This window comes from Lipotes vexillifer, unplaced genomic scaffold, assembly GCF_000442215.2.
Source record: "Lipotes vexillifer unplaced genomic scaffold, Lipotes_vexillifer_v1.1 scaffold223, whole genome shotgun sequence".
Classification (NCBI taxonomy): Eukaryota; Metazoa; Chordata; class Mammalia; order Artiodactyla; family Lipotidae; genus Lipotes; species Lipotes vexillifer.
Genome location: NW_006788663.1, coordinates 945802 through 959403, shown reverse-complemented (window position 1 = coordinate 959403; position 13602 = coordinate 945802). Strand labels below are relative to the sequence as shown.

The 13602-nt window shown below is 56.6% G+C and overlaps 1 protein-coding gene across 1 annotated transcript in view; it reads right to left on the bottom strand.

The window, feature by feature from the left end:
• The window catches only part of MYO7A (myosin VIIA), a 100348-nt gene that overhangs the window by 47280 nt on the left and 39466 nt on the right, over positions 1-13602 (bottom strand). The window contains exons 16-22 of the mRNA XM_007461713.1: positions 7867-8004; positions 5824-5982; positions 5303-5395; positions 3096-3190; positions 1789-1873; positions 1030-1248; positions 480-587 (exon numbers count right to left, since the gene is read on the bottom strand). Coding sequence (XP_007461775.1) covers positions 480-587; positions 1030-1248; positions 1789-1873; positions 3096-3190; positions 5303-5395; positions 5824-5982; positions 7867-8004 — 897 coding nt within the window. The remainder of the gene's footprint in view (positions 1-479; positions 588-1029; positions 1249-1788; positions 1874-3095; positions 3191-5302; positions 5396-5823; positions 5983-7866; positions 8005-13602) is intronic.

The window sequence follows — 13602 nt, the reverse complement described above, 5'->3', positions numbered from 1 at the left end:
TTTTTTTTTTCTTTTTTTTTTTTTTTTTTTTTTACTGAGTCTTCAAAATCTAGTGTGTAATTGGGAATTCCCTGGAAATCCAGTGGTTAGGACTCAGTGCTTTCAGTGCTGTGGGCCCGGGTTCGATCCCTGGTCGGGGAACTAAGATCCCGCAAGCCTCACTGCGTGGCCAAAAAAAAGAAAAAGAAATCAAGTCTGTATTTTGCACTGATGATGCTTTGCCCTTTCAAGTGCTCTGTAGCCACACATGGCTGGGGGCTCCCACCCCGGCTCAGGCTGTTTATCCTGTTACAACACAGCTGAGGGCCTGGACCCGCTCGCTCTGGAGCCACAGCCCTCTGGCCTGGCCTGGCCCAGAACAGGCACCCAGCGCACGAAGGAAGGAAGGTCGCGTGGACAGAGGCTGGACAGCCGGTGTTGGCTGAGGGCCGCTGAACCAGTGAATGGATGTCTAAGGAGTCGGCACATCCCCAGCTCACCTGATGCTTGCGTTCAGCCTCCTCCTTGGCCTTCTTGGCGCTCATCTCCTTCCGGAGCTTCTGCTCCTCCGCCAGCCGCATTTTCTCAGCCTCCAGGCGCCGCAGGTACTGGGGGAGGGGGCGGCAGGGTGTGACCGTCACGGTGCTTCCTGCCAGCTCGACCCCACCCCACCCCGGCTGAGTTCTGGGACTGGGAATGACTTTGCCAAATAATTTGGTAGAGGGAAACTGAGGCACATGAGAAACCCTCCAGGTGCCACAGCGGGTTGGGGGCACCGCTGATCCCAAAGCCAAAGCAGTTTCACCTTGGCCTCCCCAAAGAGTCACAACAGGGACTGGGCCCCTGCCCTGCCCCTGGCTGGAAAGAGGGAAATGAGGGATCCAGTCTTGTGCATGCCTCCAAAGAGGTAGAGCCCTACATCCCCACCCCCCGACAGGCTCAGGCCACACGTGGGGGCGATATGTCTGCCTGAGGTGGAAGAGCACCCCTCGGAGGACACAGCTGTCACAGGGCTCAGAGCTGTGGCTGCTGTGGACCTGGGACCCTTACCTCAGCCCTGAGGCGCCGGTGCAGCCTGCGGGCGATCATGCCCCGGGCGTAGGCCTGCACGGTGATCACAGCCCAGAGGCGATGACGGAAAGCCTTGCGCACCAGGTAGGCGCGGCAGCGGGCCTGGAACCCGATGATGCGCCGGCGGGCCAGGCAGTACTGCTGGTGCAGCTTCCGGGAGCGGTGCAGGGCTTGCAGCCGCAAGAAGCCCAACCGCATCTGCAAGGACGGCCACCTGCTCAGAACCACGGCCCTGATTCCAGAACAACCCTGCCCATTGGAGGTCACTGCCCCGGGCTCCACTCTCCAACCTGCATGCCCCAAAGGCACAGCTGTCTCCTCTCAGACCAGAGTTTCCCAGGGAGTGGCCTTGGCTTCCCCTGAGATGCAGTCCTCCCAAGAGACTCCCATCCTCGGACCAGGAGTGGGCCTCCTTCCTGTCCACCTCCCCAGCCCCAAGGCCAGTTCCTTCACAGAGGTCCATGTGACACACCCGTTCCTGGCCCCCTCTGAGGTGTTTAATAACCCAGGTGTTCATCACCCACCGAAACATTCCAGAAGAAAAGCACAAACATTGCTGACCAGATGGGGAGAGCTGCAAAAACCAGACTCGGACTTTGGGCTGGAGGAATGGTAGGGGCTGGCAGGGTGGCAAGAGATCAGCCAGGCCCCGCAAACAGGTAAGTCCTGCTGCTATAGCAACAGGGCCAGGTTCAAAGGCTTCGTGAGGCAACAAGCAGCTCCCTCGAGGAGGCTCACCAGCCCATAGTTCTTCCTGCAGTTGTGGCCCCGCCAGTGCCTCTGGATCAGCGTGGCAGCACTCTTCAGCTTCAGGAAGTTGGACCTAAAACAGCAGCGTGATGCAGTAGGACCTCTGCCAGGGTCTGGGGGTTGGGGGGGTTTGGAATTAGGAGAGCAGGGCTGAGTCCTAGCTGTGTCTCCCTGGCTCCATGACCTTGGGCAAAGGCATACAACTTCTCTGCACCTCAGCTTCCTCATCTGTAAAATGGGCAGAATAATACCTGCCCTGCCTGCCTCACAGCCTTGTCACATAAACCCAGTAAGGTGGACATTCCGAAGGTTACTCATGAATAAATGTATGAGTAGTCAGTAAATAAAGATTAAACACGTTGAAGACTGTAAACATCACTTATTACTGACTACCTAACTCCCTCATTTTATAGGTGAGGAAACTGAGACTTGATGAGGTTGGGGCTGGAGCCCTGGTCTTCTGACTGACTGAGCACCATGCTGTTCCCTGTGTACACCAGGCAGCTACTACAGGCCGACAGTCACCTTCAACCTGATGGAGGACAAGAGACCACACATCAAACAGCAGGTGTCTCCTGAACGTAGAAATAAATAAGGGAGGAGTGAAGGATGGCTACGTCAGTGTGGGTGAGCCAGCAGGCCAATTCCTGGATACACGCACAAACGAGGGCACAGCCATGGGACGAGGGACAGGTGGATGGACAGACAGGTGGATGGATGGACAAAGGATGGCTGGACAGATGGACATACAGACGAATGGAGGGACAGATGGATGGATGGACAAAGGATGGCTAGACAGATGGACAGACAGATGGACAAGTGGGTGGATGCAGGCTGTGGGATTTTTGTGGAGCCTGAATCACACTCCAGAGTCAGCCCTGCCCATCTGTGAACTGACACAGCTGTACACATGCCCCTTACATGGAATATGGGACACACTTTGTAACTCACAAAATCTCAAATTTCCTCTTTGGGAAATTTCATCGGGCATCTGAGACCAACAGAGGGTCCACTTGTGTGCCTCATGTACCCACGTGTGCAAGCCTGTGCGTAGGTGGGGGTACTGTGTTACTGGGCACGGGGGCACAGATGGGTCCACGTGTCTGAGTGTTCAAACCTGTTCGCATGACCCTGTGTGCACGCTGTGCACGTGTGTATGTGTTTCTGTGTGTGCACATGGGTGCTTATTCCGTGTTCACGGGGGAGGAGCGGAGGTGAGCCAGGCACACGCACACGCACACGCACACGCACACACATGCGGGCTGAGGTGGGGAAGAGCTGGTCCAGGCACGAACCTGTCTTTGAAGCCCCGGATGACCTTCTGGAGGAGGATGACTCTGTCAGTGATGGCCTTGTCCCGTTCCACCTCCAGCAGCATGTCATGGTGGTCCTGGAGGGCAGAGCTCCTGAGCGGCACTCCTACCAACCTCTCCAGTCCCAGAACTGAGGCCGCCCCAGGTGGGCCCCCTCTTCCTTCACTCAGAGCCAGGCCTAGGGCTCAGTTGGGCCCCAAAGGCTCCCAACCCTGCTCTGGCCCCATGGGGCAGCCTCTCACAGCCACAAGTATAGACAGGTACTGTCGTGGTGGATGCCAGAGGCCTGGGAGGGACAAAGGGAGCAGGGGGGGCCCTAATTTGACTGCATGGAGTCGGGGACCCAACACGCACACACACTGGCTTCATCCTATGGCCATCTCTACCCAAGTCCCAGCTCTTCTAGGTGTCTCAGTCACATCAGCCCCTGTCCTCGGCCAGGCCACCATCGTTTCTCTCCAGGATCTTAGAAACAGCCTCCTAACCAGTCTCCTGTCCTCTGTTGCTCCCCCTCTGGCCTTCCCTCAAGGACAGATCTCACAGAGATACCCCACTGGCTCCCGGGGTCAAGCCTGGCCTCCTCCCCTGGCACCCGGGTCCTCTACCATCAGGCCCTGCCCACTTCTCCAGCCCCCTCTCCTTCTCACCCCTGAGCCCCTAACCCCCACTCCAGTTGGACAAAACTTATGGTTCGTTCAATACATGAATCAAATATCTCCATGTGCCAGCCATGTGCTAGGTGCTAGGGTGAGGCTGCAATGAACCAGGCAGACCTGGGCCCTGCCCTGGGGAATCGCAGTCTGGTGGCGGAGGAACATCCATCAGATAATCACAGGACACATCACTTGGGGACAGGGCCCAGCACAGAGGGGCTGCTCAGCCAAGGCTTTCTGAACGAGTGAGTGAATGAATGAGGAGCAGATGTTTGGGGTCTAGAAACCACTACTGGTTTCTGAAGAGCCCAGAAAAGTGAGGACGTGGAGGATGGGGACAATGATGTCTCTGGCACTAGACGCCATCGTGCCGCATGCCTTACCTCCCTTACCCATGTGGGCTGGGCATCAGAACCACAGTCTGGAAGCCCTGCTCTCCACTCCAGGGCAGGGTCTGACCATGGGCACCTCACCTCTACGTGCTAAGCCTCTGAAACGGGCATAATAATTCTACCTCACGGGCTGCTGTGATGACTAAATGAGTGATGATGGACAAAAAGCCCCCACTGGGGCCTGGCCCACGGGACGTGCTCTCCAGGAGACACACAGGCAGGGAACAGTCAACACATTTTTCCAATGAGGAGATGAAGGCTCAGAGATATGAAGACACTAGCCCAGGCCCCTCAGCCGGGGAGGAATTAAACTAGACCCCAGGACTCCCTCCAGCGCAGGGCTGGCCCCCCCGTTCCCTCTCCCCAACTGTCCTGGGCTGCCTGGGCTCACCCTGTGCAGAGGAAGGAGCCCTGCCCCATCACCCAGGACAGCCAGAAATCTAGAACAGCAGAAATGGAAATGGAGAAGCCAGCGCTCACGCTGTCCCTGCTCTAGCTGTCCCGTCTCCGCCAGCGCCAGCAAGCTCCCCAGGCCCAGCTTCCTGCTTCCAGCCCTGCCCCCTCCCCGACCGCCCAGCCCCCAAAGTCCTGCCCAAGCTGTGGTGGGAGCCAGAGGGCCCCAGGTGTCTGCTCAGGGAGCGCGGGAACAGGCCCGGGGACACCAGAGAGCAAGGTGAGTAGCACACGGCCGACCACAGCCTAGCATGAGCCCCGCCTGGCAGGAAAAAAGGGACGGGACCAAAGGGACACTCAAGAGCCCCCTACCACAAGCACATCCCATTTTACAGACGGGAAAATGAGGCTCAGAAAGGGCCAGTGACCTGCCCAAATTCCCAGGACAGACAACCACAGGGTCAGGACTGAATCCAGGCCTCCCCGATGAGCCCACCTCTGGCCTTCGGTTTCCTCACCCAGGGTCACTGCTCCAACCCCACCTCCAGGTCATAGATGCTCTCAAATACCAACTGCCACTCCACTACCTGCTCCAACCAGCCACAGCTGCAGGGCAGGAGAATCACAAAGGCCCAGCAATGACCCCGTGCGGTGCTGCAACTCCTCTATGGCACGCCCCTAGGACCTGTTCCCACCGTGACGGGGAGCCCACAGCCCTGCCAAGGCAGCCAGATTCAGAGGCCGTGCTCACTTTCAGAAAAATCTTGGTTTTGCCAATCTGCCAGTCATCGTGGGTGCCCAGCACAGCCTCAGCCATGCGCTGACATGTCCCCCGAAGGTCATCCTGGGGGGTACATAAGAGAATGGGTGGCCCCACCAGTGGAAAGGCCACCTGGTGTCCCTCCCAAGGCTGGGAGGCAGGGCTCCTGCTCCAGCTCTGGCCCTAACTCTGTGTGGTCGCAGCCAGGCCCCGCCGTCTCTGACCCTCACTTTTCTCCTTAGCTCGGCCCGATGATTATTAAACCCTCACCTCCAGCTAAGAGCCAGGGCCCACTCACCACACGTGTTAAGTCCACACCAGCCAAGCATGGCAATGGAAGCTCTCAGATGCACTCCACTGCCTGACCCCAATTTTCCCAGCCATACCTGAGGTGGCCGAGGTGATGTCATGCCCAGCACACTGTTCCAATGAGAACACTGGGGCCTTCGCCCAGCCCAGGGCTGGGATCCACCCTCCCTCCCTCCCGCCCGCCTATGCCCCCAGCTCCGTACCTGCTTGTAGGCTGGCTTCACGCCGGGCAGCAGGACTCGGTACCGCTCCACGAACTCCACAAAGCTGTAGCGGATGGGATAGCCGGCTCGGCGGATTCGGATGGTCTCCATCATCCCCGAGTACCGCAGCTGGCGCACACACAGGTGCCGGTCGAACAGCTGCCAGGCAAGGAGCCAAGGGTGTCAGTGCTGGAGGCTCCCGCTGGGAGGCCAGCCCTGCTCTGTATTTTCCTGGCCCCAGACAAAGGCCCCGAGAAGCCAAGGTCACGCAGCAGATGAGGAGCAAAGGTGGGACCAGACGCGGCTCTGCAGTCCAAACCCCACGGAGCAGCACGGAATGAGGCCCTCATGTGGGGTGAGCTGAGTGCTTTGAGGGCACAGAGGACAGACAGCTTAATTCCCCTTGGGACATCTCGAGGGGGCTTCGTGGAGGACCTTTGCTCTAACCCTGACAAGGAGAGAGGGTGCTGGAGGGGCTAGCTCATGCAAAGGTGAGCAAGCCTGAAAGCACAGGACATGTTGGGGGATTTTATGGGGACTGAGGAGGCTAATCCATGCCAGGATTATGGCTGTGCAGGTGGTGGGTGCCTTGTACAACCCCAGGGGTCGCCCTTCATATTATAGCCATCTTAGACTGATAGTTTTTCAGACAGCTTTCTGGCTGCTGACAGCAAAGTACCTTCCTTAAGGAAGAGGTACATTTTTCTAATTGGCACAAAGTCATTTTTGTGATAGCAGCAGGGTTGTTGGATGGGCTGTGAAGGACCTGAGAGGCCAGGCTAGGGAAGCAGAAGGTGACCGGGTCAGATTTGTGTTTGAGAACCATGTCTCTCACTGCAGTGGGGAGGAGGACGGGAGTGGGGGACAGGAGGCAGGAGGCCCAGGGAGGAGGTCCTGCAGCCAAGGGCCAGGCCACAGAGGCTGAGGTCAGCCCAAAGAAGGTTCCAGAGGCATCAGAGAGCAAGAGAGACGGTGCCCAACTACAGGGCCCTGGCCTCGGTCCCCTGGACATCCTGCCTTAGAGGGGAGCCCGCTGGAGCCCTCTGTGACTCTCACGCCCCTGAAGACCCCGTCCTGATCCCCAGGGGGACTGGCCAGCCCACTCTGGGGAACGTTTCCAGGCAGGGGACAGGGGACAGAGTTAGTGTGCGGAAGGCTGGCTGCGGCCACCTGTTTCCTCTCCCTACAGGCACTTTCCCTGGCCCAGTACTGGCCTCCCGCCTTCCGTCCCTCCCCAGACCCTCAGGCCCCAGCTTCCGCTGGGCCTCCCTTCCTATCTCTGGGAAGAGGCTTGTGGTAAACAACACCTCCCAGAGCTGGGGAAGGAGAGGGCTCCCAGGGAGGGGCGGCCCAGGCTCCTGGATCTGCAGCCTCAAGCCCCTCAACCTCCCTGAGCCTCTGCTTCCACATCTCGAACATGGGGCCATAAACGTCCCTCCCTCCTGGGCTGTTGGGAAGGTTAAACGAGGCTCTGGAGAGACCATCCATTCTGCTCCGGACACACAGAAAGGCCTCAACAGGTGTTATTCAGAAAAGCCAAAAACGAAAATGTTCCCAACCAGTCAAAGGAATCCAGGAAGGGTTCCAGGAGGAGGTGGTCATTGGCTGGACCAAAGGAGAGAAGGCTTTCAAAGTCAGGGCCGCAGCAAGAAACACAGCTGCCATTTACTGAGTGCCTTCCTAGGCGCCAGGCAGTTTGCATGCATTATTGCATGGAATACCCCCAGGAGGTGGGAATGATCAGTCCCATTTCCATCTGTGAGGAAACTGAGGCACGAGAGAATGAAGTGACTTGTCTACAGTCACCCAGTGAGAAGGTGGTGGAGTTGGGATTTGAATCAGGCTTGAGCCCACTACTACAGAGTCCAGGCTCTTTCCAGGGCACCTGCTGCCTCCAGTAAATAGGAACTTTGCTCTTTAAGCCCCTCAGGGGCCCTGCCATTCCCCACAGAGCACAAAGTCTCACATGGCCCAGCCCCTCCCACCCCCCAAGCTGGTCCCATCTGCCTCCCCCTCCCTCCCTCCCAGGCCAGGGCTGCTCACCATGGGCTTCTTGAACTCGTTGGGCTTGATGCAGCGCACAAAGAAGGGCTGGCAGGCACCCAGCGTGCGCATCAGCAGTTCCAGTGACCGCTTGAACTGGCTGCTGAGTGTGGGCGAGCGCTTCCTGGTCTCGGCGCCCTGGGGGGGATGGACCGCAGCGATGGGAGGGGCTGACCTGTACCCCTCCAGCCCTCCGGAAGGGAAGGAGGGGAGAGGTCAGCTGGTCAAGGGCCTGAGGGAGAGCCGCCCAAGGAAGCAGGCTGGCCAGGCACATGGGTTTTCCTGTGACCTGCCTGGTCTGGGCTGGAGCTTGGATCCCAGACGCACCCCCTTCTGGAAAGCCTCCCTGATCCTGGGCCCAGGAGCACGGCACACGCCCTGGTGTGCTGGATGACTCTGGGCAAGACGCAGCCCCTCTCTGAGTCTCCATCCTCCCTTCCCAGTATAAATGAGTGGCCAGACTTGGTCGCCTCAGGACGAGGGGGTCATCTCTAGAGACGGGTTAGACAGACCTAAATTCAAACCCTGGCTCACCACCTCCGAGTCCCGTGATTTTAGGCAGGTCACTAAGCAACACTGAGCCTCAGTCTCCTAAATGGGAATAGTGCCACCTATCTAGCTGACCAGGCTGTGAGAGTCTGTCTCAGTAAACAGCAACCCGTGAGGGCGGCGGTGCTACCTGCACCCTCTGCCCTCCCTGTGGGATTAGCAGGTCAGCAGCAGGGGGGCGGGGCAGACCCAGATAAGCCTCCTAAGAAGGCACACAGCTGGCCTCTGGCCGCCATCCAGCACCAAGGCCCGGGGCCCCGTGCTCCACCAGCCACTATCTGGGTGAGCCGGCCAGCGACCCCCTGCACCTCCCTGCCCTGTTGGGGTCCCCCTCTCAGAAGACTATGAAATGAGTTGGGGTCCTGGGGGAGGACCTGAGCAACAAACAAACAGGAAGCAGAACCTCTCAGGCCAAGAAAGTGGACATAGAAACAAGATTCGATTCCAAAGCATTTTGATGTTATTGTTTTCCTGGCAATTTCTTTTGGGTGAGGATTTTTTTATTAGTGAATTTGATTATTATTGTAAGATTTTATATTTTAAATGAGTCATCATTTTATCTGATATCCTGTAGCGCCAAAAACCAAGGATGCAGATGTCAATGTGTGAGATATGTGGGGGAAGGGAGAGGCATTTAACCCATTCTAAAGTTAGGCCATACGCCCCCCGGAATGAAATGAAACTTGCCAAGAAACAGCAAATGCTTGCTATTCTGAAATTTGCCGTGTTCTCTGTTTTAGTATTATCTGGAACATATTCTAGGATTTTGCCAAGAGAAGCATTTACACTGGGGTAGGGTGAATGTCAGGTCTGCAGCCCCCAAGTCTGCCCCAGAACCTGATCCAACAGTAGCACTGGGTGACCCCCAACTGCGGGGGAAGCTGTCCAGGGTGGGCTGTACCCAGCCTGCATTAGAGGCCTTGCCAGGAGCACGTGTGTGCACACACAGCACACACACACACACACACACACAGACACACAACACACACAGCACACATACATAGACACACAGACACAACACACAAATGTACACACATATACACACACATATACACACAGACACACACCACCCACAAATACACACACCACACACAAAACACACACACACACACCACATACACAGAAATACACAGGGCACACCCGCACACACAGCACACAAAGCATGCACACATGCACAATACACACAAACAACATACACACACATAGGACACACCCTTCTTTGGTTTGGATCAGCACTGTGGAATTCCTCCTTTCTGTCTGTCTTCCCTGCTGAGCTGTGAGCCCCGTGAGGACAGGCGGGTCTGCCTTGTTTACTGCGGTGCCCCAGGGTCCGGCACAGCAACAATCAACAACACTTTGCTGAACCGAAGTGGTGCTGAACTCCGAGAAATTGTCCCACTGCTCAAGCCACAGATCTAGGAACCATTCCCATCTCCTCCTCTCTCATATCCAATATGTCATCAAATCTCATTGGCTCTACCTCCAAAATGGACCCAGAATCTGACCCCTTCTTACCACTCTTCCTCCACTGTCAGCCTGGTCCAAGCTGCCTGCATGGCTCTCTCGTTATTGCAATAACCTCCAAACCGGTCTCCCTGTTTGTGTCGCCCACTCTCCACACCGCCCTCCACTCCACTATCGACACAGTGATAGTGCGTGAGTGAGTGAGGCTGTTAAAACACAAATCCAGTCATGTCTCCCCTCCCCCAGCCAGCTCAAAAACCTCAGGGGCTCCCCAGTTCACTCAGCATGAATGCCAAGGTCCTTTGTAAGAACCCACATGTCCCACAGAACCTGGTTCCAGTTACCTCCAGCCTCTCCACCACTTTATTCCCTCCCTTCCAGCCACCCCTGCCTCCATCCATGCTCTTCCCAGGGCAGCTTGGGGCTTAAAAAGCACCTTAGGGTTTTGCACTTGCCGTTCGCTCTCCCTGCGATGCTTTTCCTCCAGAATGCACGTGGCTGGCTCCTTCACTTCCTCACCAACCTCTCAGTAAGGCCTTTCCTGATCCCCTATTCAAAACTGCAAAGCCCCACCACCAGCACCCTTCCCTCCTTCATTTTTCCCCATCTCATAAGTCACCATCTAACATTATGTAATCCACTTTTATTTGCTTATTAACTATTTCCTCCTTCTGCTAGAGCACAAGCTCCACGAGGACAGAGGTTTCTTTCTGTTTTGTTCACTACTGTGTCCCCAGCACATATGATGATGTCTGACATATAACAGGCATTCAGTAGGTATTTGTGATGGAAGGAAGGAATGAGTGAATGGGGCCTATGATCCCAGGATCTGCTCTCACTTCCCTGGCCACCTGGTTTCTGATTTGGTTTTATTTCATTGAGGGGAAAGGTCATCTTTTCCGACATTTGTTGTTTTCTGGGATAATCTGCAGATAACTAGGGACGGGGGTAAAGGCAGAAGTGAGAAGTCCAAAGGTCAGCGTTAAATGACGCCTCGGAGGGGATGTGAGGCGCAGGCACCTGAGCATGATGTGATCGGGGCTGGGAAGTCACTGTCAGGAGGAGCCACCTGCATAAGGAGTGAACCAGTGTCCTGTGGACTCAGGGCGCCTGGGTCATGTGCCTGGGGTTGGGGGGGGGTGGTGGTGTTCATGCCCTGGAAGAGCCGCCCCGCTCTGCTGCTCCCTCCAGCAGCAATGATGGGGGTGGGGCTGCCCGGGGCGCCCTGAGGAGGCAGACACAAGAGTCAAAAGGGTGAAAATTCAGGGGCTGGGGACCTGCGCAGGACACAGGTCAGATCACCGGAAGGACATGGGCCCTCACCCTAAGGAGAGCGCTGCAGCTGGTACGCTGTCATCCAATAAACTGACTCAGCATCCACACTTCACCAAGCCCATTTCCTTGTTCCTTTAACAGAGCTATCATGTTTCCAACAGTTACAAAGTATTTTTTCTTTCCTTGAGGCTAAGCTTGCAGATAGCACAGTACAGTGAAAAGGAGCAGGGGACAAGAAAGCCTCACTGTAGCCCTCACTTGTACGTGACCTTGGCCAAGTCCCTGCACCTCCCTGAGACAGACCTGGAACCAATCCCTGTGTGTCACCAGCTGTGTGACTTCTAGCAAAGACCTTGGCCTCTCTGGGCCCCAGTTACTTTACCTATAAGGTAGGGGCAATAGTAATTACTCACGGGGATGCCTAAGTGGGCCAGAAGAGTAGATGTAATTGGTATCAAATCTGTCACTGCCATGTTCTCATTCTGTGCTCCAAAAACTCCCTCGGGAGCGGGCCACTTCTGGACACCCCCCAGTCTCACACTTGGACCTCTCCACGGTTCCTCAGCAAGTGGGTTCTATTCCCAGAGTTCAGGGAAGGAGGCTTAGAACAGGAAACTTCATGGAGAGGTCCTCACATGCCTCCACCGGCTTGGGAAAGAGAAGTAGGAGGAAAAGATGGGTTCAGTGTCTTCCGGGACTGCCCAAGACCAGGACGAGTGGGTAGGCCTGGTAGGGGCTGGGCTGGCGTCTACACAAGGACAGGAAAGACTGGGGGAGAGTCCAGAGCCACACCTGTCTCACCAACACTGCGACCGGCAGCTTGTGGGCTTCACGTTGGGGACTGCCGGTGCTGGAGCTCCAGGCGCCTGGGCCCCTCTCTGGTGGTGGCCCTACGTTCATCCCATCAACCAGCTGGGCCACAGTGTTGGCCTGGGGCCAACCGTGGGCAGAGGACAGAGACCTCCTTCCAGACAACCTCCCTGCTCTTGATGTGCTGGGGGCCCTGCACTACCACCGTGGTTTTGTGATTTGGGCCAGAACTCTGCAAGGCACCAGGCAGCAGGGGGATGCCAGACATGCAGGAAGGAAGGGGGACCCAGCGTTAAGAGCGAATGTGAGAGGTTGTCAGCATTAGGCAGAGAGGAAACTGAGGGCCGAGAAGAGAAAAGGGAGGTGAAGGGACGCCAGAGCTATGCTGCTGCTAAGGGTACCCGGCATTTTTGGGGCCCAAAGAGCCTTGGGAGCCACGCACGACCTGCAGCTGGTAGTCAGGACACACCAGGGATGGTGTTCCAGGGCCTAAGGAGGTCAGGGGGCAGGGAGTGGCTTCTAGTCCCAGCTCCCCCAGATGCTGTGACTGGGAGTGAACCACACTCCATCTCTGAGCTTCAGTCCCCCATCTGCAAAATTCAGAAAATACTACCACCTGTCTCTCCTGATCTACAAGGTTAATCAGAGGATCTGACTGAGTCATGGACGTAGAAACCCTTAGTAGGGCCTGGTGGAAGGAGCAGGCCTTCATGCCTCCAAGAGACTCTGTGGAGGCAGAGAACTTGGGAGAGAAGGGTTCGAGTCCCAGCCCTGCCCCGATACACTGGGCAGGTCTCACCTCTTTTTCTAGGGCTCAGTTTCCTCCTTTAAGAAACTGAGATGCCTGAAGTCCACACAACTCAGAAAACAAAAATCAAAGCACTCCACAAACCACTCCACAAAAACGCACACTCCAAAACAATAAAGAAAAGAGGGCCCTTTCCCCAAGCCTCAGTGCCTCAGGGGCTGAGGACACAGCCCAGCCCCAAGGGCTGCTGAGGCCTCTCCCGCCATCCTCCGGCCCCAGGCTGGGGCCTTTTACCTTCGCAGAAGCTGCTGACTGACGGAGAGTGCCCGATGAATAACCACAGAGAAACTAAAACAGGAAACACAGTGCGCGGCGAGATGGGGTGGGGGGCAAGGAGAACGTGGTGGGTCAGAAAACAGGGAGCAAAATCCACCAGGGAGAGAGAACAACCCTCAGGGCAGTGGTCTGGGCTTCTGGGAGGCTGGCGGCAACACAGGCAGCAGGACAGGCCCTGATGGGGCAGCGGCTCTGCCCCGCCCCGCCTTGAGCCCCTCCATGCAGTCTCCGGGAAGCCATGGGACAGGAGGAAAATATGAAATAAAAAGGCATACAATCCTGCAGGAAACAAGCCCACCCATTGAGAAGGTGGTGGAGTTGGGATTTGAATCGGGCTTGAGCCCACTACTACAAAGTCCAGGCTAACACGCTAGGGACAAAGGAAATGTCGAGGGTGGGAAATTCTGCCCCCCGCCCCAGTTTGGGGTCCAGGGCTGGTGCAAATATGCCGTTTGCGCCCATTTCTCTGAACACCCACACCCGTCCGCGTCCTCAAGGCTGGATGTCCCCTCTTTGCCTGTGCTCCCTGTTAGCTGCTGGAGGTCGGGGTGGGG